Source organism: Lygodium microphyllum, chromosome 7 (assembly GCF_053477565.2).
Source record: "Lygodium microphyllum isolate KBCC chromosome 7, Lygodium_microphyllum_v1.1.10, whole genome shotgun sequence".
NCBI lineage: Eukaryota > Viridiplantae > Streptophyta > Polypodiopsida > Schizaeales > Lygodiaceae > Lygodium > Lygodium microphyllum.
This window is the reverse complement of record NC_141141.1, coordinates 60,921,701-60,947,641: the sequence shown is the minus strand read 5'-3', so window position 1 is coordinate 60,947,641 and position 25,941 is coordinate 60,921,701. Positions and strand designations below refer to the sequence as shown.

The 25,941-nt window shown below is 43.3% G+C and overlaps 1 protein-coding gene across 2 annotated transcripts in view; it reads left to right on the top strand.

Moving 5' to 3' along the window:
- The first annotated feature begins 3,758 nt into the window (after positions 1-3,758).
- LOC148033512 (universal stress protein PHOS32-like) overlaps positions 3,759-25,941 on the top strand; it is a 55,258-nt gene continuing 33,075 nt past the window's right edge. Inside the window, exons 1-2 of one of the 2 annotated variants that reach the window (XM_087681456.1) lie at positions 3,764-3,929; positions 4,029-4,324. In XM_087681456.1, coding sequence (XP_087537582.1) covers positions 4,141-4,324 — 184 coding nt within the window. In that variant the 5' untranslated portion in view covers positions 3,764-3,929; positions 4,029-4,140. Of the gene's footprint in view, positions 4,325-25,941 lie in introns of both variants that reach the window. The other variant, XM_087681457.1, reaches the window with a different exon arrangement.

The window sequence follows — 25,941 nt, the reverse complement described above, 5'->3', positions numbered from 1 at the left end:
TTTTCATTATGATAGCACATGTGATATGCCCACTCTGAGACATCCTCAACAGCGGCACCATTTAGTGGTCCATCGAGATGATTTTCTAGACAATGTCACTTGGCACTCTGTTGAATAATACAAGGTTTGCCACTTAGACTCTCTTGAGTCCATTGCTGCAACGAAAGGTCTTGGCCATTCCCATGAGAATTGACCTGAATTTGGGTTCTAAGTAAACTAAGGTCACTTATTTAGATTAACTAACATTAGTTTTGAGCATCTGCTTGTGCTAGATTGCCGACTTGTATCACACTTGGTTCAAGGAGAGTGGGAAACGAGGGGGAGTATGAGTACATCAATCCCTCTACCCATAGCAAAAAGTCTTATTCAATTCCCCTAAAATGATACGGAGTCAAGGTGCTAAATGATTCCATGGGGTCAGTGTTCACCATACTATAATGCATTGAAATGTAGAGAAACTCTTGGCTTACCAAGTCCACCCTGCCTTAGAGCAAATTCGTCATCAGGAGTGTTGCCCTCCCACTTCCCCTCAATTGGATAGTTTTAGCTATCTACTTACCTATCACATTTATATTGTACAAATAAAATCAGCTTTCTTAATTAATCCTTTTAGTTATTCATGTAACTTAGATCATAATACACAAACAATAAAAACAATCCTTTGAAATATAACTTCTTTATTTATTAGAAAATCTTATACAAGTGTTCACATTCCACCGATAAGGAAGAACGACTTGAATACCTTTATTTTACTAAGATTTGACCCCTCATTAGTAGTAGGGCCCTCAAGAAGTCTATCCTGAGTCACATATGAGTTTGGATGGTTCCTAGGAGCCTAAGAGTTTACTAGCCAGAGCCCCCATGGCACTATCAACTCCTCCTGTCCAAGGATCCCCTACAGAGCAACCTCTCACCATCGGGGCTAGTTTGAACTCTCCAAGGTGGTAAACCAATCCCTCTTAGTGAAGGATTCCACAACTAACCTTGGGGAGGGAGGTCTAGCATGCTTTCTTTTTATCCTATTGTAAATTTGGTACATTAGGGTTTTGACTTAGTTCAATCAAAATTCATAAGTACATTGAGTAAACTTATATGCACTAATAGCAAGCACAAGCAATTGTTTTCGAGCAATATTTCTACACAAATAGGGAGGTAATCAAAGTAAGATTTTAACCTAGTGGCAATTCTTTCCAACTTGGTCCATTCCTTTCTTGGAATTTTATCTGTTCCCTCGTTGAATCTTCCTTGGTTGCTACTAAATTTTCTAGCTTGTTTTGATCTTTGCTCGCAATCTTTCTTGATCTCAACCTTTGTTGAAGGTTGATTGATTTGCCTTATTATGAGCCTTGACTATTTTATTTGACTTCTATATATTAGGATATGGTTAGGATTTGTCTTAAGTTATGGAAACTAAGTTCGAAACCTCAGAATCTTGATTTTTACATTGGAGGCTACATAAGCTAACAAGGTGATTATTTTTTCATAAGAATTTAGTCTTTTATTTCTTGAAAGAGAATTGTATTGGCTTTTTTGGTTGCTTCATGTACTACGATTTACACTTCATGTTGTTATGTCGGCAATCACTTTGTTATGTTGACAAAGCGAGTCGATTGGAATATCCTAGGCCTCTAATGGCTACTTACGCAATTCAATAGTTTCTAATGGCTACGTATGTAATTTAATAAATTTAATGACCTACTTTTAACTATCTTAATTCACTTTTTCCTATATTTACATGATTCGTAAATGCTAAGAAAAAATATTTTTGATGTGACTACTTGATTTCTAATTTTTAATAAAATTAGATGTGGAATTTTCTAATGAAATTTTTTAATTAAAAATTAATTTATTTGATGCACTTTCTTACATGTAACTAAAGTGAGAGTTTAATTCAATGTATTGCGATGTTGTGCAATTTATCCTACCTTTCAAAATTTCAAAATCTAAATTAATAGTTCCTACTTTATTCTAGCATTTCTTTAATGTGAAAATTTTTAGCTTGCCTAAGTTGAGAATTATAAAAATTCTATTTAAAATTTAAAAGAACATTTGATAAGCATATGGAAGGAACCTGGGATGATGGTGTCACGTCAGATGGTGTATTGTCCATGCTCGCGATTGCATTTGTAACTCCTACATTTCATGCTCCATTTTTAGCTTGCCTCTTTGAGCCATCACGAATAAAGTCCTTGTACACTAGCCTTTCAAGATTTGTCGAACTTGAAGATAAGATTGGAAACCTTGAGTAGCTAGCTAGTGGATCCCTTGTGACACAGAGATCTTGTAGAGAGAAGAAGAAGCTATTTCACGAATATTAGAGGCAAGAGGGTGGACAGAGTTTCTGCAAGCTAGGTGCTTTTTTATACGATGGTTGTCGATGATGATGGTCTCTTCTTGCTCTTCTCTTCCCTTACTACTCCCTCTCTTCCTCTTCTATCTTCCTTTTTCTCCTACTTTCTTTCCTCTATTATCCTTCCCTTCCTCCTCACCCTATCTCTTCTTATCAATCCTTCTTACCTCCTCCTTCTCTTCTTTTTCTACTATTCTCCTCCCTTACTCTTCTTCTTCATTCCTCCTACTTTCTCCTTCCTCGTCTCTTCCTTTCACTCCTCCTATCTTCCTCCCTTCTGTTCTCTCTCTTTCTCTTTCTCTTTCTCTCTCTCTCTCTCTCTCTCTCTCTCATGTACTAGCATGTTAGCCTTTAAAAAAAACTAATTCCTATTCTATAATAGAAATACTATTATATGGCCTTTGGTTTTTTAATTTTTTGCTTTCCCCCATGGGGTATATCAATTTGGAGTTGTTAAACCGAGGCATCAATAAGCCTTAACTAAAGGTTATCTTCGATTTGTTCATCATTGCGTAGTTATGGCTATCATAACTTGTCCTTTGAGATAGTTTGTGTGGTAGTATGATAGCTTTGGTTTCATCGTTAGTAGTTCGATGGTGATCGTTTCAATGTGCACATGTGGTTTATTAGTCTTTGGTGGCATTGAGCTTGAGGAAAGGTGGCGTTCAATTCAATGGCAGTGGCATAGTAGTTTACATCATTTTTTTCTAGTAAGAAAAATTTCTTTAAGGTTATAAACCTTACAAGTTAACCCCCCCTTCACATGTGGGGAGGGTTGAAGGGTTGAGTCATTATAGCCTTGGTTGAGGGATTGTTGAGTGAAGCTTTGAGATGGCCAATAACATGTAAAACTTTGCAAGTTTGGGAGTTTGGGAGTAGTGGAAGGCTCTTCTTATGGCTTCATCATGGTTTGAGTGAATGATTTGGCGATTTGTGGGAAGGGGATGGCAATGGGAGTCAAGGAGGATTTCTTTTAGGAGAAGATACTATGCAAGCTCAAGAGGAAATGATGATGCTTAAGCTAGCAAGGAAAAGAAAATGAGTTATTGAAGTTTTGTCTTGTTGTGATGGACTTTGTAAAGGTAAAGTGTTTGACAAATGATCCCTCTTTGCTTAGTTGTTGATAGGAAAGCCTTTCATTGATGGGATTAAACTTGTCATTTAAAGGTGGTTGAGGTGTGTAGAAAATGAACCTTTGGTACAAAACTTAAGGACAAGTTTTGTCAAATCTTGTCTATAATTTTAACTTTATTTGATGAAAATTAGCTACTTTGAAGTACGTTTACTTTAAAATAATACATATTTGAGAAGGTATATCAATCACTCAACTCTTTCAAGGAAGCTTGGTGTTGACAAAGTGGTAAGGTATATATACTAGTTACTTTTGCACTCTCCTTTTCAACAAGTCTGCAAGGCCTCATCATCTACTTGTGGCTTTTCCAACAGTGGCTTGCTCTAAGGCTTCTAGGACGATGATGGGCCATGGTTCATCACCTTCGACAAAGCTGTAAGGTTTCTATTAGAGATGGGGACTCATCAACTTGCCAATTTGCTCGTGGTCTGAATTCGGATGGAAAAGGTCACACTCACGCTTTACATAGGCATGGCGGTATCAGCGAAGTACAGTATGGAAGAGCGAGGCCAGCCATGGCTCACAATAACTTTTGATATTATGCAGGCTTGCAGATTCAGAAATTTCCGCACTTAAAGAGAGAGGGAGAGAGAGAAAAGGGGGGGGGGAGAAGGGGAAGGCAGGGAGGGAGGAAGGAAGAGACCTTGCTAGGTGATCCATGGCTTCCGCGGACGAGGACAAGATCAACAGAACCATCCTGGTCGCTGTGGACGATGGCGATCACAGCATGTACGCCTTAGTTTGGGCCTTGGACGTGCTTCTGATAGGCCGCACCAGCTCTGCCAAGGATCGCATCGTCGGCCTGTACGCAAAGCCCTCTTATGCCACTCTCACTGGTCCAGGTTCGGCGTTTCGGCCTTTTTAGCCTCAAATTGGACAAGTTGCAATTTTGATAATGCTTGAGAGCAACTGTGAGCTTACGGTTCACGTTTAGATTTATATTTCAGATCGTTCATAGACGAAGCTTCGCTCCATGTTTGATTATATTTCAGTCTATCCATGCATGAAACGAGCCTTCGCTTTATCTTAGATTATGTTCCAGTCCATCCATAGATGAAGCCTGTTAAAAAATCTCCAGAACTGATACGGGTGCTACAGAAGAACGTAATTTCACAGGTTTACGTGTCCTAGACGATTCCAGGCCAAGAGCTTTGTTTTGGCTGATTTGAATAGCACACTGGTCAGCTTTTCAGGTGCGGTTCATGTAGTGCTGAGGGCTGTAACAGCCATTTCTATGAAAATGGTTGTGTGGACACAAACTTTTTGAAGAATTTTGCCATGTGGCAGGGAACACCAAATGAGTTGTTACCAATCGTTCGAGAAAGCTGTTCATGTTACCTCTAGTATGTACTTATTACTCACTATGGTATGTTGTAGACACACGAGAAAGATCCGTGAATTCTTTTTGATGGTCCTCACTCTTGCAGTACACCATCATTGGCCAGTTTATCAAATGGATAACAAGTTAGCCTTTCTCAATTGCATCTTGCACGAGAAGATTGATGTTGATCAGCCTTTGGGTTTTAGTGTACCCAACAGATGAGATCATTTCTATTGTTTGCACAAGGCTCTATGGCCTAAAGCAGGCACCCAATATTAGAGGTTTGGCTGTTTCTTCCTTTAGAATGCTTTCAGGAGATCAGGTCACAACGACCTTTACTTTTGATGGAGAATGACTTGTGTACGCTCAATATTTTATATGTTGATGATTTGATTCTTTCAGATAGCCATACAAAGCAGGTTGCCCCTACGTGGGAGATATTGAGCTAGGAGTTTGACATGATGGATCTTGAGCTTCTATGATTCTTCTTGGTCTTGAGGTTTATGAGTTCCCTCAAGGAATTTTCATTTCGCAATAGTGGTACATCGCCAAGATGCTCGCAACCTTCAGCATTGTTGCTTGCAAGCCCATCTCATGCCCTACAGACCTTGAGTCTAAGTTATCTTAGGAGGTGATTTGAAGTATGTGGTAGCACCCCTCTGTTGTAATTTGGTTGCCTCCTTGATTTGGCTCATCCATATCGGACCAAACATTCATGGGTAGCCATCCTCAAATTTTTAATGCAGAGGCCTATTTGCTCCCATTGGTAGGTTGTGATATAGGTATCATGGTATTTGGAGGGTACTTATTCTTGTGGAATTCTTTATGGAGAGGGGGTCACTCTTATTGGTTGATGAGATTCAAATTGGGAAAGTGATGTTGACGCCCGCAAGTTCACAATCGGTTTTGCCTTCACTCTTGGATCTAGTGCAATATCCTGGAGTCGCAAGAAGCAACCTATCATTACTATTTCTTCTGGGTAGGGGGAGTATGGAGTTGCATGTTCCTTAATTGAGGAGTATATTTGGTGAGGATATTGTGGAGATGAGTTTCCTTAGCACCCATGACTTCTTTGGTGTGACAATTACAGTGCTCTAGCCATTGCTTGGGATCTTGAGTTGTAAAGAAATGATAGGGTTTGTGGGGAGGAACATAGAGTGCGTATAGGAAACATTGTGACATAGAACTCAGCAATATAGAAAGTGAATGAAATGATGAATCATGTACAGTGCCAATACAATAGAGGAGCCTTAGGGTTTTGTTTCTTGAGGATTGGTACTAAGGTGAGCAAGAGTTGAGTGGATGACACCAATTAGAGCTCAAAGATAGTTGAGCTATCTTGGTTGATCAAGTGGCAACACTTGTGAATGAGAATGCTCTATTGAGGGAGTAAAACAAAGTCCTTTGAGCAGGGGATGGTGGAGAAGACCACCATGGATCATTGGTGGTATCTTATAAGGGTGGGATATTGAGTATATCTAACAGCTAGGAGTATCCGATACCACCTAGATGAGATAAAGGGGTACTTGTTGGTCATGAACTATCACGGTTTTGTGAGTGAAAGTGGTTTGGTCATATCATCGGATCTTGTGCCGAAATGTAGGTTGATGCTCTGAAACCAATGAAATGCCCCCCTCGGATCCAACCTGCGCAGAGGAGACACGACACAAGCCATGTCCACAAATATAAGGGATTGGACATGAGACTTACCTCCCAGCCATAGAGCCAAATTGGCTCACTCCCGAGCTTGGGAGCTAGCCATTGATCTATAATTGCATTACAAACTGATTAGCTCTTTAAAACAGCCCCAAAACATGTCAATTACCAAAAGTTTCATTTAAGCGGTGTGTGGTTCTAGAGAGTTTTTGTGCCCCATAAGCCAAACCCTTATTTGGGAGGATCCTTCTGTATCTAGAAATAGATAGGCTGCCTACCATTCAGTTCATCTTTGTTTTGCAAGTTACAATCAGTCCTCCCCCTCTGCCATTGTTGGCGCCATGTTTCTAGCCTACATCCCATCATCATTTGCTGTCCAACCATCATTGATTGCAGCTGCTCCACTTCATCCATGTCGTGTACTATTTGTAAAAACGCAGGTAGGACAGCCTACAGGAGAGAGAAAGACTATAAATGTAGGCAGTAGGAGAGAGAAAACTGCCAGTTGACAGGCAGGACAGCTGGGCAACAGCCTGCAAGAAGCAAACTCAGGGCTGTGATGATGTGGCAGGCTGTACGGCAGCAGGTCTGCGCAGGAACAGCAGTCGTCTGGCTGGAATCAGCTCCAAACTGCGTGAAGAGGGCTGGAAATCAGGCTCCAACTGATGTAGACAGCAATGGACAGCTTCTGTCCTCCGTGAACGGGGTGTGGGCAGCAAGCTGAAACACCTGAAATCTGCAAAATCGAGATTGTTGATTGAATGGAGGCCAGTATACATATTTATAGAAAGTTTGGGCCCTCTCAAGTGGGTTTGTCTTATGGGACACAGAAACTCTCTAGGAATTGTTTCTTTTAAATAAACAAGGTTTCTTTATTAATTAAGCATGTTTTGGGGCTGTTTAAGTAAAGCTAATGCATTTTTTAGCTCAATAGTTGCCTACAGCCGGGAAGCACCAGAATTGGTGTCACTAGCCAATTTTGATGATGCCAGCCCTTGATGGGCCTTCTCTTGCTGTGGGTTGCTTGTTGATGGCTCCAAATGGCTGTAGCTTGTCACCTGCTGTAATCTACTGTTTTCTACTCAGAAAATGAACCAACAGCCTTCTCTCTCTCTTTCTCTAGCTGAAAACTGATTTGAATGGCTAAGATCAAGCCCCCATAACGTTTTCTTAGTTTGCATGGGTATTTTTGCCGAGTGGCAGCCTTCTAAACCCGATTTTCAGCATTATTCAGCCATTAAACTAATTTTCAGAATTAAATACATTTGAAAATTAAATTATAGCCCTTTTGGCCCTACCTAAAATTAAATGTGCCCCTCTCTCTCTCTCTCTCTCTCTCTCTCTCTCTCTCTCTCTCTGGCGTGACGGAGGCTGACAAGACTGGCGTGACGGAGGCTGACGGGATGGATGCTGACACGACGAGCGTGACGAAGGCTGATGAGATTGGCGTGACAGGCATGACAGGATGGATGCGGACGAGACAGGCGTGATGCTAGCATACGTGTCTGACGTGCCTGGCGTGTCGGGGACGTGTTTGGCGTGTCAAGGACGCTTGTATTGACTATTGACAGACGTGTCGTGAGGACTTGATGTGACGTACTTGGCGTGATGTCAGACCTCTTTGGCGTGAGGCAGACTTGTCGTGAGCAAGAATGTACTTGGCGTGAGGCAGACCTATCGTTCGCAGTATAGTGTTGCAGAGATGTATTGAATGCATTGACGCAGGTGTACTGTATGCAGTAATGCACTGACAATAAGGTACTGACACAGACCCAGATGCCAATGTATTGAGATTGCAGACGTAATCAGATTGATATGACACGAATGTACTCAGAATGACATGAATTGATGTGTTGGCTTGTGGACTAGGCAATGATGCGTTGACTTTGATTTTGATCATGTCCTGGAGTATGCAGTAATGTACTAATTGGGGCTACAATCTGTATTTCTGCAGTGATTGTAAACAGTGTGAAGGCATTTGGGCTCGTAAAAGATTACTAGGCTTACAAAAATTTTGTGAGGGGTTAGGGAAACCCTGGAAATTTGCAGGAATCACAGAAATTGCTCTGATTTGACAGTACAAAGTACAAGTTGAGTGGCTTTGCACACAATGTGTGAGAGATGGATAATGTAGACAAATGCAAGCATCAAACTGTGGAAAATGAATATCTGGGAGACGAATCTGATCAAGAACTAACACAATCGTCCATGGAAGCAATGTTCAACAGCCCTTCTAAGAACACACGGTATAACACGTATGGCCATAGGGTCCGTGATTGGACCGTCTCCCCAGCATCTGACAGGCATGGAAAGACCTCACGCACCATGAATGAAAAGAAATACGAAGAAATTCATCTCATGATTCGCTCTGAACTACGAATTATGAGACAAGAATTGGAGAAAGAAATACGAGAGCAAATCAAAGCCGAACTGATGGTAAATCAGAGGGCAGAAATGCAAGACATTCACATAAAGATTAAGAATGACTTACAGGCACAAATGCTGTCTGAAATGCACATGCTGAAAACTGAAATGCTGAATGTTGTAGATGCCTACAAATCTGAAATCTTAGAACTGAGGGAAGAATTGAATACATTTAAGAAAAAAGAAATGAATGTGCAAGAAGAATTACAAAAAGAGAAAGAGGCTTTGAAGGCATGTGAAAGGGAGGTTCACTCATGGCCAGAAGTGGCAAAGACAACATAGAAGCAGATAGAAGAAGCCAGCCCATGGATTGAGGTAGTAAAAAAGAATAAGGGAACATCAGTGAACAAAACTGAAGTAATGAATGCTACCTTGGAGGAAGAGGCTAGGAGACGGGCTAGGGTTTTACATGTACGGGTAGTAGGATGGGAGGAGAAGAGCAGCCCACAGGAAGATGCTAAGACACTTGCTGACAAAATTGGGACTTCTGACGTATCTATCGTCAATGCTTGGAGAGTGGGGAGAGAGGACTCTTAAGTCCAAGGCTCTAATTCTTGGCTTTGGAGACATAGAGAAAAAAAAGGCCTCCCTCTCCAAGAGGAGAGCCCTCAAGGGTGAGAAGATTTATTTAGATGAGGACCTTACCCCAACACAAATATGCATCGCAGAGAACACATGCCCAAGGTTTTGGAGGCTCGCTAAGAGGGAAAGTGGGCTGTTTATAGGGATGGACGAGTCATCATCATTGATAAAAAGGACTTCATGATGGTACGAGGTCTATGAGACACTTTGGATGTCAATATGGAATTGTAATGGAGCCCTATGCTTGGATGCTGGTTACTTTGAAGATAGCTTCCGAAACATAGATATAGCAATGTACATAGAAACACACCAATGTAAAGGCAGCTGACAACCAGACGTGCGGGGATATAGGTGGGAAAGTGCATTTTGTCCAACAGCTAGAAAACCAGGAAGCACTAGGGGTTCTGGAGGTGTGGCTATACTATACTGGGAAGACCTCAAAGAGATAGTGCAAGTAATGAAAAGAGATGATGATGCACGATATTTATGGATTAAGATACATGCAGGAAGACCACAGGATATTTTCATCGCAATATGCTACTTTCCTCCTGCAAATTCTACCTATGCCACACGAGATGGATCTCCCTTTGATGTACTTTATGAGGATATCATGAGATATGCTAGCATTGGGGACATATTATTAGTAGGAGATTTCAATGCACTCACCGGAGATAAGCAGAGTGACTTTTATATGCATGATAATGCTATGTTCAAAGAGATCGACATAGATGAAATAGGCCTACGCAGGAGAGCCTAGGATAAAGAAGTGAGTACCTATGGAACACACCTATTGACTTTGGGAAGTGCACATAGACTAGCCATCTTTAATGGTCTGCCACAATGGCCAGGATCTGACAATTTGACATGTTGGAATCACAAAGGAGAGGCAAGTACTGTGGATTACTTGATAGGCTCGCCAGCATTGATACCAGACATCCAAAACTTTAAGATATCTAAGAGACCAATTGGCATAGCAGCAGATCATGCTATTTTGATACTCAGGCTCTCTTGTGTACATATGAAACATGAAACACCATGCCTCCCTAAACATCCCAAATACTACTTTACAGAAGACACCTCACACATCTACAGTGGTTCTCTGTAGACCAGTTTACATACATTGGACTTTAGTAGATCGTTGGAAGAATGTACAAGGGATTTAGCAGAGGCCATACATGGATCAGCCATGTATGCATTCCCACACACCTTGCCACGATATAGGCCCACATGATCTATTGCTCCCCAAAATAGCTGGTATGATGATGAATGTAGTGTCACCCGAGCTCGCCTATAGAGGGAAGTGGAGCTAGGCACTTAGACACATCGCCAAGCCAAGGTGTTCTTCAAACGCCTTGTGCGGAAGAAGAAATGAGACTACTTAGCGAAAGCAGAAGCAGAGATATATCAGCTATTTTTGGGGTGGGATAGCAAAAGCGCATGGAAGATGTTCCATGAAAGACAGCCCCCCCATACAGATTACATCACCAGATGCGTGGCTTGACTATGGGAGATAGCTGTATAACCTGCCAGGACAGCCACCTATGCAGCCCCCACAAGCTTGTAGGCCAACACAGTGGTCATTCTTCACATGGAAAATGGTTAGGTATGCAATTTATAGATTACAAAATAGAAGGGCACAGGATGAAGATGGACTAGTGGCAGAACATTTCTCACATGCTTGTGACATATTAGCACCCATATTAGCACATATGTTCAATAGAGCAGTATGTGAACGTTTCCCTATGAGTTGGTCAGATAATACTAGAATTCCACTATTTAAAAGTGGCGATTCCCTGATTCCTAGCAACTATAGGACTATCATGATCGGTCATATTTTGGCCAAGATATATGGATCTATATTGGAGCATGAACTCAGTGAGTGGGCTGAAATGCAAGGCAAGAGAGCACAAGGACATGCAGGTTTCAGACGAGGATATACCACGCTGGACCATATTCTCACACTTGGAGCCATTATTGAGGAGGGTCGAATCCGAGACAAGAGGATCTATTGTTGCTTTGTAGACTTCTGCAAAGCTTTTGATACAGTGCCTCATACACGTATCATGCAGAGATTGCAGGACATTGGAGTATCAGAGGGTATATGATGGGGTGTCTATGCATTATATGAGGCAGTGATAGGTTATGTACGAGCACCTGGGGGGCTATCAGAGAGGATTGACAGTACCATAGGAGTGAAACAAGGATGTCCACTTTCACCCACATTGTTTGGTCTATACATAGATGAAGTGTCTGATTACATAGACCGAGGAGGAGGAGCTGGAGCCAGCCTGGTAGGGGTGCTGATACCGATATTACTTTATGCAGATGATATTGTTCTCATTTCAGATTCACCGAAGGGATTGTAGTGCCATCTAGATGCTTTGCACATCTTCTATAGAGATAAAGATCTCACAATGAACCTTGGGAAGACCAAAACGGTGGTTTTCAATACTTCAGCAGCATGGGTGACTAGATCTATGAACCAGTTCACATTTGGGGGAGACATACTGGAGCATGTGAGGGAATATGTCTATTTGGGAGTCACCTTCTTTGGCCCACGTTTTTCGTTGAGAGGGGCATTAGAGGCACGTCCGGCACATGGATACGCAGCACTAGGGGCATTCGAGAGTTAATGTGCTCACATACAGTTCCAAGAGCCCCGCATCAAACTCTGGTTGTTTGACACCCTAGTCACACCTACATTGCTATATGGAGCAGAGGTATGGGGTTGCAGCTTGTACCACAAGCGTCTTAGCCCACTCGCTGATCAGATTGGAATAGAGAGGGATTGTTATGATGGTTGGGATAGCGTGGAAAGGCCATTGATCATGATGATAGCACGCATGATTAGGAGTAAGCCCTCCACCCCACATCTCATTGTCAGAGCAGGGCTAGGGGCAACACCTATAGTTACGGAGGCACTCTTTAGGGCAGTGACCTTTTGGCACAGACTATGGGAACTTCCACATTATAGATACTCTAGATTGGCACTAACCTCATCTAGACAACTAGCAGCTGGAGGCGAGAAGAACTGTTGGTTTTCACAGATGACTATTTGGATGAGCCTACATGGTTTGGATATTGACTGTCTTCCACCTTTGGATTATAGCCTTGACTCCCCTATACTTTCTCTCAGCCGATCAGAGTTGAACTAGGTGATCAGAGCTGATATCTTGAGGATTGAAACAGCAAGGACATGGATCCATCCACCACTCCCTCTAGGATCGAGGATGGAGATCTAGAGGAGTCATTTCTTGTGTCTCTCTAATGATGGTTTCACTATTCGGCCAGCATGTATGGACACCCATCTCTCCCATAGCGTACGGGTTGCTATTGGACAGATTCGCACCTGTTGAGAAACCCTTCACCCTTCACCCACAGTTTGCGTTTTTGCGTTTTTGCGTTTTGCGTTTAGGGTCTGCAGCCCCAAAAAGGGGCGCCATCCTAGACTGACTGTGCCTATTTATAGGCCACTCTCTCATTCATTCCTTACGGCTGATTCATTTAGTCCACCACCTCTTCTCTCCAACCTCTCCACTACCCTCACACCCCTTTAGGAGGACATTGCAGTTCGTGGTTCGTGGCTGTCTTCATCATCTTCCTTGTGCTACTACACCCTTGTTCCCTTGTATCACATTCACTCCATGATTCGGAACTTCATCATTCCATTCATCAAAGTTTCTTCTCTCTTCTCTTCTCTTCTCCATGTTTGCCGAGTTCACTCGGTGTTCCTCCCCGCAAACCCTATTGTCTCGCTGGTATGTCATCTTTTGACATGGTATCAGAGCTGGATCTGCTCAAACAGCGGCAAAGATCCTCCACTCCAGTGAAGGCAAAGACCGGTGGTGGGTTCGGATTCCGCTGCTTCTCTTCTTCTTCCGCTGCATCAAAATCTCGTTTTCACAGATTTCAGGTGTTTTTAGCTTGCTGCCCACACCCCTTTCGCGGAGGATATTGCAGTCTCAGCTGTCCCTTGCTCTTATCTACAGTTTGGCGCCTGTTCCACCTGTAGTTTGTAGCTGTTTACAACAGAATGATTGTTGTTGATCACTCTCCATTTAGAAAACAATCTCGTTTTTGCAGATTTCAGGTATTTCAGCTTGCTACCCACACCCCAAACGTGAGGACATCGCAGTCCAAGCTGGCCATTGTTGTCTACAACAGTCTAGTGCCTGTTTCCAGCCTATCACACATTGTTCGGAGTTGATTTCAGCATATTGGCTATTGTTGCTTTTTTTTGCGTTTTTAGTCGTTCTCTCTCCTATTGTCTACGTTTTTAGTTTTTCTCTCTCCTACAGGCTGTCTTGCTTGCGTTTTTAGTCTTTCTCTCTTCTCACCTGTGTTTTTCTACTGGTTGCAACCTCTTACTGCTGGTCACATTCTCCTTCCACTACCCTCCCACCCCTTGAGGCGGACATTGCGGTTTGTGCTTCACATTGCCCTCACACCCCTTGAGGTGACATTGAGGCTTGTGGTTTGTGGCTGACCTCTTCTTTAGTTTGCCACACCAGTACCATGGCGTCTCCACCGCCAGATTGCCAGTCTACTAGGTGTTCCTACTGCGGCACAAACGGTCATCCCACTGAAGACTGTCGACATCGACCTTTGCTCCCCACCCCTCCGGAGTACATGCGTCTTCCACCAGGCACTCCTTGTGCCACCTCTCCTTTTTGGGCCACAGAGATTGTTCTACATTGGCTATCAGAGTACTATGCTCAAGGCAATAAGACGCATCCGATGCACACTAAGTCCTTTCGAGCACATGGAGGATCGATTGGTGCTACAACCTCTTGGAGATCGTCGCAATGCCAATGGCAGTCTTCTCCCACTTATTTGCAGGTACAGTGGCTTCCACGACCTACGGATCTGCAGTCCGCTCCATCGAGAGACAGTGATTGTTTGATACTGTCTCCTTGTCAGTCTGCTCCTTCGAGAGACAATGGCTACTCGACTCCTTCCTCTTCTTCGGCTACCCAGTTTGCTCCACTAAGAGACAACAACTGTTGCCCACCTCTTGCTCATTCTGAGCCCTACCCTTCCCCACCCTCGACTACTCAGGTTCGAGAGGCTATCTCTGGGAGCGCTTTGGCACCCCAGATACCTTCTTTAGCACGACTAGTGGTACTTCCTTCGTCATCAGACATTTCGGAGTCCGTGATCCATGAGTTTTTGGATTCCTTATCTACTTCAGAGGGGGATTCAGAGGGGGATGTTATTTCTTTGCCCTCAGAGGGGGCATCTACTTCTTTGACTTCAACGGGGGCCCCTCCACCTCCCACCTCAGAGGGGGAACCTACTCCACATGAAGTTCTTCACCCATCCTCTACTTTCTTGGGGTGGCTGTCTTCGACCAGTCATCTCTTCTACTGATACCTAGGATCTTCAGGTACCACCTAGATTGGGACCTCGGAGGTTCAGCCGCGACTTGGTGACGAGGCCTTCGTATTCCTTCCAGCATAGATGCACGGAGCTAGTGGCTTCTCTCCCGAGGTTGTGTTTCAGGTTCTTTAGTTCACTCTGTCTACTGGTCTTTACTGCAAGTTCCCTTTCCGGTGGAAATCTTGGATCTTAGGGATCCTCTACATCTTCTTGTCTTGGTCACTTAGTCATCATGGAGCCACCTCCCAACATCGAGTATAGGCATATCCTTATGGTTCTCGGCACCGCACAAAGTCTGACATTCCTCCTATGCATTGCATGTTTTCATCATCTTTGTACTAGGGCACTTGGGTAAGTGAACAATTTCCCCATGAGGGACACTGTCCAAGTGGCACCTGTTGCATGAGCATTCTTCAGCATGTAGCATTGCATCTCCACCTCACTCTTCTCTTGTTCCCCTTTTTGGGCGTGAGAGGGGGTGTTGAGAAACCCTTCACCCTTCATCCGCAGTTTGCGTTTTTGCGTTTCTGCTTTTAGCATTTAGGGTTGCAGCCCCAAAAAGGGGCGCCATCCTAGACTAACTGTGCCTATTTATAGGCCACTCTCTCATTCATTCCTTACGGCTAATTCATTCAGTCCGTCACCTCTTCTCTCTAGCCTCTCCACTACCCTCACATCCCTTCAGGAGGACATTGCGGTTCGTGGCTGTCTTCATCATCTTCCTTGTGCTATGACACCCTTTTTCCCTTGTATCACATTCACTCCATGATTTGGAACTTCATCATTCCATTCATCAGAGTTTCTTCTCTCTTCTCTTCTCTTCTCCATGTTTGCCGAGTTCACTCCGTGTTCCTCTCCGCAAACCCTACTGTCTCGTTGGTACGCCATCTTTTGACAGCACCTCCTCACATAGGCTTCAGATGGAGACATGCAGATGGACAAATACCCTAGCAGAGGATAGGACTTGCCAGCTTTGTGGTCGAGAGCCTGAGATGGAGGAGCACTATATATGCAGATGCACAATATACCATGACATACGAGGACGGTACCACTGCCTCTTCCGTGATGGATTTGGACCCCTTCGTCTTGTCATGGAGTACGAGGACCAGAGATGCCTAGGTCTTTTTCTTCTGGAGCTCGAGAGGTGCCAAACTGCACTACTACGAGACGGGAGGCCAGCTCACCCAGAGGGACACACACAGAGAGCAGTGACATACTTCTTCTATAGAGCCGATCCTACTGACACTACCAACCTAGCAGAGAAAGAGCCACCCCGCCAGACACCTTATAGGCCACACTGTGGTGTCACATTGGATAGAGCCACTTCCCTTCGTCGAGCACGATGACCTCGTCTACTAGGACCACGTCCGAGGAGGCCACACCACAGTCGGATTAGAGCCATTATCATGAGACACCGCAGACTCACCACCAGGCATATCGGTGAAGCAGCTAGGGACTGCGTCATAGCTGAGATCATGTGCAGGTCTTGAGATCAACTACAGCCCATAATCCCCAGCACACTTTTGTACACGGTTCTATCAGATCTGGTTCTCCTTTCCTTTCCTTTTCTTTTCTATCGATGGAACAACACTACACATGTTTCAACCCTAGTATAGTCCCATCATATAGTTATTTTCAGTATTGTTTCATAGGCCACCCACCTATTTATAATGTTATCTTTACCTTACTGATGAGATGATATTAGACATGGATGTACTCTGGAATTTGGATTTTGTCTCATAGGCCACATTGGCCTTATGTAGACGTTAATATATCTTTCTTTCTTTCTTTCTTTCTATAATTAAATTGGCTTGGCCATTTGCAACCTGGAAACATGTCTATGATTGGAATGGCCCTCACTCTTGCAGTGTACCATCATTGGCCAATTTATCAAATGGATAACAACTTAGCCTTTCTCAATGCCATCTTGCATGAAAAGATTGATGTTGATCAGCCTTCGGGTTTTAGTGTACCCAACAAAGAAGATTGTTTCTATTGTTTGCGCAAGGCGCTCTATGGCCTAAAGTAGACACCCAATGGTAGCGGGTTGGTTGCTTCTAAGCATAGAAACAAGGGACGGGGGACGGGAACGGGGATGGGGTCTAAGACGAGGGTCGCCAAAACTAGGGAACGGGGACCCGGGGGGGGGAACGACATATTAAAAAAATGCATTTTCACATATAAAACAGTTTTCAGCTCATCACATTGGACTCTACTGCAATGAAATATATAAACAAGCACAATTTGAGCTATAAAAACATCATTTTTCATTGAATTTTATCAGCATATTGCATAACGAACATAAGATGAGCAAATGACAAATACAAACTGTATGGATAGACTTTAACAATCAATGTATTACAAAAGAGCATGCGTCCAAACTCCACTGTGACTTGTCATTGTTAATGTGACATGAAAGCTTAAGAGTTCAAACTTCAAACTTCAAAGATAGGAACTAAAAATAAATGTTCAAGGAGAAAAAGAGTCAACATTGAGTAGTAAAAGACGAAAGACTAAAGTAGCTTTATCATTCATTACATCATGTAAGCCCTAGGGCGTAGACAGTAGCCAACTCGCTGCTAGGCTGTAATCAGCCATAAAGCAATATACAAAATGAACTTTAGCATTGAATTAGTCCAAATCTAAAGGAAATTAATAATTATCATCATCTGCAACAAAATGAGCATCTACAAGCTGTGCCATGTGGCAATAGGTCATGACATCATATAGGCAGTTGGCAGCTGGATACTAAGCTATAGCCAGCCATAAACCTGGATACCAAGCTATAACCAGCCATAAACCTAGAATCAACATACAAAATGAGCTCTAGCAAGGAATAAGGTCAAATCTAGAGGGAATCATCATCATCTCCTACAAAATGCGCATCTGCAGCTCTTGAAGTGCTAGCCTCATGATCATGGGTGCCATGCATAGACTCCATAAAACGAGTATGCTCCTCCTCGTGCTCCATCTCCCACTAGGTAAATGGATCGGCCTGTGATGTAACACTTCTATAAAGCATTCTCAAGTTGGCACTAACAAAGACCAAATCATTTGCTTTTTCTACTCCAAGGCGATTCCTCTTCTTTGAAGCAATATGACTGTAGGTGCTCCATAATTGCTCAAAGCAAGAGGAGCTCAATGCTTGACTTAAGATATAAACAACCAACTTCTGCAACTCTAGCCCATCTGATCCAAAATTCTCCCACCACAAAGGTGCCCCAATCTTGCATTGGTTATATAGAGCATCCTCACAGCCATAAGAGTTTTTTACTCTCCTATAGAGAGCAAGTTGATCTCTAATTTTGCGCCTAGTGTCAACATCATGCACCATGCACTCAAGAATTTGCCTCCAATGGAGATTGACATCAGCATCATTTTCTTGATCCTTACCTTGAAACTCAGGTTTCAAAACAAATGCAACTGAATGCAGAGGTGAGCTATAGGCATTCCACCTCTCAATACACAAATCATGTATCTCCTCATATTGCTCAGCATCAGGCACTAAGTCTTTTAACTTTTCAATCATCCTATCCATTGCCTCGTACACTTTGTCAATACATGACTGCATACCATCAACGAGTCTCAACAATTGTACAATAGATTCTCTGAGGTGTCCCAACATCAAAAAGTTGTAGGCAAACCGTGTGTCTGAATACTTCAACATTTTTTTTGACCTTTTTGTAAACTCATTGTGAAGGTATTGGTGATTTAAAATAAAAGTAACCATTTGATTTGCATCGTGTTACGTGTATCACAAGATGGACCCATGATAGCTCACCAATATCCTTCAAAAGGTTATTCAAGCAATGCGCCATGCAATAAGAAAATGTGATATGCTTATACACTCCCTTAACAATGGCACCTGTTGCCCTATTTGTGGACTAACCATCAGCCACAAAACCAACCACCAAATGTGGCCCAACAATCTCAATGGCAAAGATCCACTCTGTTGCAAGCTGATCTGCGGACTTCCCAATCCCTCAAGCATCATGGGATGACATAAAATACATCTCCCCTCAAGAATAAGCTACAATGCCATGGATAGATATCTTTCTCGTGTCACTCCATCCATCAGCAATAAGTGTGACGCCATTTTTCTCCCAATCTCTCTTTATGTTTGTTGCAGCTTGCTCCACAACACGCTTTTTCTTATCGAGCAAAGTAGTGTGTAAAGTCTAAGAAGAGGAAGGCACATAGTTAGGTCCATACTCTCCAACCTTCTTCAACATGGCTCTAAAGTACTCCGACCTAGGGACATAAAATAATAAACACAATAATTATCATGATGACATGATTTTAGAATAAGTTATAAGTAATTATTATATAAGTTATAACCAAGTTATAAATTTAAAAATTATATTATTTAAGGGAAAAAAAATATAAATAGTAAAGATTCGAGCATATCAATTTGTCACGACTCAAAACCTTGCTGTATGAAATGCAATATGGTCGTGGTAGAAGAAACGAGCCACTGCTGAATCAATCTCCTCTTTTCTGATTGGGTCTCAACTTTCCTCGAGAGTAGTTTGGCGTCTAATGGTCAAGGACGAAGGCACTAATGGTGAATATGGACTCAATCCAACGACTCCATGTGGTGTGGATGCCACACTCGCTACTGTAGATGAAGCTCTAGGCCTATTAGCCGTTGCCGTTGCCGTTGCCACTGCCGCAAGTGTAGCTGAATCGACCGTCACTCGTGCACGCCTCGATGCAAATAGAGCCTCTTGTAGAGCCACACGATCTAGAAGCTCCCTTCTCTTCTCTGGAGTGACATTGGGACAAAATTGCACTTCCAATCTTGGCTCATGCAATAAATTGGCCCTTATTTTATTTGCGCCACTCGTACGTGGATATGGACAGAGCTTGCATGACCAAGGGCGTGATCCGCCTCCACTTGATGGGCATTCAACATTTACCTCATCCCACCACGACCATGTGTCGGTGCGTTTGCCTCCCCCTCCGATCCAACGAGCCGGTCGTTAAGAAGCCATACTGGTTGCTAAGTTGCTCATTGTGGGACCCAGGTGCCCGATATAGGGAGGCTAGGAGCCCAAGCTACAAGGAGCAAAAAGAAAGGAAAGATGATGATGATGATAATGAAGAAGAAGAAGAAGAAGAAGAAGAAGAAGTACGAAAAAGACTCAAAAACCTGCAAAATTAATCATGGAGAAACCGCGCATCAAAATGACACAAAGTAAAAAGAAAAAATATCAAGGGAAAGAGGTAGGACAGGCTTGACTCATCAGATCAGGGTTTTGAAGAAATAAAGATATGTTCATATGGAAAAATGTCCCATTTACAGGAATTGCTTCAAAAATTAATAACTTGAGAATCATCTGTCGGAACAAGGGTTGGTAAAAGGGAAAAATAGGCAGTTCAAAGGGACGAACAGGGCTATAACGTTGGATGGAGTTTCCAGTGAGCGTAAGGTTCGTTCACATGAAATAAGCGCAAAACGGCTGCGGGGGGAGTGGGAGTTGGTAGCTGGAGCAGGTGTTAGAGGAGCCGCGATCAAGCAAGATGTGCAGGGCAGCCTGGTGGGAGTTGCGCGGGAGGCAAGACAGCCCAAAAGCGGGGGACGATGACTGTCCGCTTCCCGACAGTCCCCGACAGGCAACACGTCCTCGGGACGGGGGGACGGCCGTCCCCTTGTGACGCTTCTGAATGGAGACGTCCCTTGTTCCACCTCCACGTCCCGTACAGGCGTCTTGTCTTGGGACGGTGTTCCGGGGGCCTGGGATGGGTGTCCCCTGTTATTGTGCTTCTAAGTTCTTCCTTCAGAATGTTTTCAGCAAATCAGATTACAATCACCTTTACTTTTGATGGTGGGTGATTTGTGTGTGCTCAATATTTTATATGTTGATGATTTGATTCTTTCAAGTAGCCATACAAAGCAGGTTGCTTGTATGTGGGAGATATTGAGCTAGGATTTTGACATGATGGATCTTGAGCTTCTATAGTTCTTCTTGGTCAGGGAATTTTCATTTCACAAGAGTGTCACATCGCCAAGATGCTTGCAGCCTTTAACATTGTTGCTTGCAAGCCCATCTCATGTCCTATAGACCTTATCTTAGGAGGTGATTTGAAGTATGTGGTAACACCCCTCTATTGTAATTTGGTTGGCTCCCTAACTTGACTCATCCATACCAAACTGGTCATTTTTGCGTGAGTAGCCATCCATACTAGACTGGACTTTTTTGCATGAGAAGCCATCCTCAATGTTTTAATATAGATGCCTATTTGCTCCCATTGGTATGTTGTGATGCAGGTATTGTTGTATATTGAGAGCACTTATTTAATGGAGAGGGGGTCATTCTTGTCACGAATTGCGTGGTAGAGGGACTTGCTTGAGCTGTTGTGCCAAACACACACTATATATACAAAAGGAAGCTCACTCAAGAACATGAGGAGGGAGATGGAGGCCAAAACATTTTCTTGGTGGTTTCTTTTTCTTCTTTCACACACAATACAATGTACACAAAGTATAGATAAGATACAATATAAAGGAGTAGCCTACTAAGTCAAATAATGCATAACTGACTATACCAATGGATTGGTGCTATAACTATACGAACTATAGGTAGGTGCAAGAAACTAAATACATAGTTGTCAGGTACGAAAGGTACGATACGGTATGGTATGATAAAATACAATACTAATTGGTACCTTATGATTTTATAAGGTATGGTATGATATTAGTACGAAAAAAAATTAATATGACTTTTTAAATAACAAAAACCATAAATCATTAAATGATAGATCATAGAATACATGTTTAAAGTGGAAATAGCCATTTCATTATAGAATAAGATGAATACATGAGGGTGACCATTGCGCTCGCATAGGCTACGCAAAATATGCGATACAATTACAGTCTAGTATATCTGATACAAAAAAAAAGAGAGACCTATGTCATATGAATCTATGATGAGGCATCACTATCGTCATCATCATCATCATCATTAGAACCATTTGAGTGCTCATCAAGAGAGTTTGAAGATGACTCCTCGGCATCCGATGATGAGACACACTCATACTCATTCTCACTGATGAGGTTGCCGTCATCATCAAATGATGGCTCCCTAGGTGGCGGCTGTGTAGGCAAGGGGGGGATGCCATCATGAGACACAGGATGTGAGCTACTAGAGCCCCGTCTTACATATGTCAGCAAGCCACTCGAACCACCCCTCCTCGATGATGGAGGGCGTTGAATGACCATGCCTCTGCTACCACCTACTCGAACTCCTCGCTCAGGAGCACGCTGACTGCGAGTGGCACGAGTATCTGCTGCTATAAGCTCTCTATAGAGCTCTGTAAAAATCATCTCCTTCTTCTTGTCCACCTCCTTACGTATACTTGGAAGAGTGTCGCCCGTCAACTTGAATGCATCAACATTTACCTACACAATGTAGTGATGCACCTAAGATTGATCATTGTAAATGTTAAAGTCTAAATTGTAAAGTATAAAGTTTAAACTTCAAAGTTCCAAGTTTAAAAGTTAAAACAACAAATTTTAAATGTTATGGTTAAGTGTTTAAACTTTACCTGCTTCAGACTAGCCGTAATAAACTAGCCCTCATCATCCGTAAGTTAGTGCGGCAATAGACTAGCTGCTCTAATTGTCGTGTGCTAAGCCGATTGCGAATCTTTGTGTGAATGAGAGAATTCTCTCACATGCACCCGAAGAGCAATCCTAGGCAAGGACCCTCATGCTTAAGGGCTGAAGGGTCTCCAGTGCGTATCCAAAGTTTTGCCACCAAAATAAAGGCTTCACAACTGACTCTCTCCTCCAACAAGTGGAAGAAACAAAAGCCACATGCTCTCTCTGATTTGCATAGCATCGTAGCTCCTCTAGCACTGCATTGTGGTCATCTATAGGGACCACACAAGTCAAATAAGCAAGCTGGTGTGAACGGAACTCTCTATCATCCATGACCGCCGGTGACTTGTAGACCGGATATACCAATGCGGCAAAACCTTGGATGGGCTTATGCATCCACGCCCATCTCCTCTTTGCTATCTCTAAAACATGTGCATGTTGTGTCTCTATGATCACTGTACAAGTACGTGCCTTTGCCAATGCCGCTCTAAAGAAGTGAACGAGAAGGCCCATGGTGGACCCCTTGCAATCACTCATACGTAACACCCTATAAAAAGGAGTCATGACAATGACAACGGCACAAACTTTTTGCCAAAATTGCTCATTAAGGCACAAGCGCTGCATGGCTTTGGCCTCCTGTCTCATGCTCATCCCACTCATTCCATAGAGTAGACACAACTGTTTGTCGCAAGGCGGCGGACCGCACCTCATAAAGGCGCTCCAGCAATAACCACATGTAAGCAAAGCGAGTTGAAAAAGGCTTCTTCAACTCTAGTGTGCTATGCTCACGATACATCGCAAGCACCTTTACCTTTACCGTGAAGAATGTGACAATTGATGTAGCTTTGCGGACCACCCTCTTCACCCACTTGAGCTTCCCAATGTCCTCCATGAGCAAGTCCAAACAATGACTTGCACATGGAGTCCACACAATCATAGGAAACTCGGCCTTAAGCAAACGGCCCATGCGCCGACAATTCGATGCATTGTCGGTAACAACTTGCACCACATTTGAGGGGCCCACCTACAACCACAGTCCACAATTTACAAATTACAAGTTATGTATAAATCAAATTTCAATTATGAATCATAATATTATCATAATGAAAGAAAGTGAAACAAATTTAAAACGCAAATTGCAATGTATACCTCAATGATAGCTTGTCGAATGTGGCGGTAGATGAATGTACCCGTCGTTTTTCTCCCCCTCTTGCCGGTATCTATGGCTTGCAAAAAGTAAGTGCCGAGTGGACATGAGACAAGTATGTTGATAATGCCTCATTTCTTACGATTACTCCATCGGTCAGTGAGAATGGAGCAACCATATTTTATCCATGCGGCCTGAATAGGATCAAGGGCTCTATCAATCCTCTCCTTCTCTTCATCAATCTTTCTCGTCCTCATGTTGTTGTATGTGACACCGGTCCATCCTTCACATGGATCCACATTGGCAATGGCTTTTACCTTCTTCTTCCATTGCTCTTGCTTCAGGACATTGAATGCAAGATTACACTCAATCACCGTGTGTGCAATTTCAATGTTCGTAAGTCGTTGCCTTTCTCTAAGAAAGGCAAGCGATCCATGCACATGACCGGGAGCTTGAGAGAGAGACAATTGTCTCTCCGACACCACATGAGCCTCCACTCTTTGTCTTTTACCGGAGCCGGATGCAGATGTGGAGCCCCCCCCCACCAATGGTAGAGGCCTCTCCGGCATCGGTTTAAGATACGCCCACATTGGATGCTTCCTCGTTAGTAGGCATAGGAGTTGGTGTCGATAAGCCATTTCCTCCTCCTCTTGTGGATCCCCCTCTCATCTTGGCGAGAATCTCCTTCGCAATGTTTTGAGGGATCTCCTTGCTTGGAGCAACTTGGCCCCTCGTCTTGGGAAGATGTTGGAGAAGTCGAGTTGTACCACTTGTATAGCGCTTCCCGCAATACTTGCATGTCCAATGGTGGGAGTTGGACTTCTTTGTGTCCCTCTCCACATGGATCGCATGCAAATTGAAGGCCTCGTGCTTCTCACGAGTCATGGTGCTGATGACAGATAAAGAGGCCCCACAGAGAGAGAGAGAGAGAGAGAGAGAGAGAGAGAGAGAGAGAGAGAGATGCTTGAGTCTTGACTCTTGAAACTCGAGTCTTGAAAGTTGAAAGGAAGGGAGACTTGAGAGGCCCGAGGATTGGGGTAAAGTTGAAAGAGCAAGAGTGAGAGAGGAAATGGGAGATGAGAATGGGAAATGCTTTGATAGGGTGCGGGATAGAGGGGATAGGAGATGAGATTTGAGAATGGCAAATGCTTCGATAGGGTGTGGGAAAGAGGGATGGGAGGTGAGATTTGAGAATGACAAATCACACGTCCATTCAAGAATCAAGATCCAAGAGAGGAAGATGAGAATGGCAAGTCACAAGTGCTTGTTGAATTGGTATGGAAGCATGGAGGAGAGGAGCATCTTTTGTAGATGAGAGAAGGATCAAAGTTCAAACAGTCAAAGGGGGGTCAACGGTCAAAGAGAGGGCTGCCAGCTAGAAAGAATCCAAAGAGGGATGGGGAGGGGAATGCATGGCTGGAAAAAGGGGTGGGATGAGGTATCCAAGGCTTCCCACCCCCCAAAAAGTGCCATGCAGGCAGGCAGAGTAAAAGCGGGGGAGTAGGAAATGCGGGACGCGGGATCGATGACGCGCAGGCGATGTGGCCCAAATAGGCCTAAAAAGTCGTACAAATTCGTACGGATACGTACCGTATAGTGCCGTATGAATCTGTCCATATGACGTTCAAAGGCAACTATGACTAAATATAATAAGTGATAAGTCAGTGGCCATGTGAGGATCATAATGACCACCGACTCGCTAAGTGTAGATATACAGATCCATCTAGCCAGCGGTCCATCACCAATGTCCGCGCGTGTCAAGCTTGCCATCTCAACACTCCCCCTCAATCTCAACTGTATCTGTGTAACTCCAAGTAAGGTTTGAAAATTTTGAAGCTTCTTTGCACCTAATACTTTTGTGAAAATGTTAGCTATTTGATCTTGTGTGCTGACATATACCAAGTCAATCTCTCTTGCAAGTACCTTCTCTCTCACAAAGTGATAATGCATCTCAATGTGTTTTGTCCTAGCATGGAACACTGGGTTCCTACTAGCTAATTGTATGTTGCTCATATTGTCACAGTGAATGACAACTGGACCATCTCCCTGCACATCCAAATTACCCAATAACTTTTGTAACCATATCACCTTACATGTTGTCATAATAGCACCTCTATACTCAGCCTTTGTACTCGATAAATCAACTATAGGTTGCTTTTTGCTATTCCATGTAATTGCTGCACTACCAAGGGAAAAGATGAATCCACTGGTAGATCTTCTGTTAGATATGCTACTAGTCTAATTTGCATCTGTATATTCTTATCTACCTCATAAAAAAGTCCATAATGCAAAGTGGACTTTACATACCTTATTATGCGTCTAATTGTATCCAAATGAGGCTATCTAG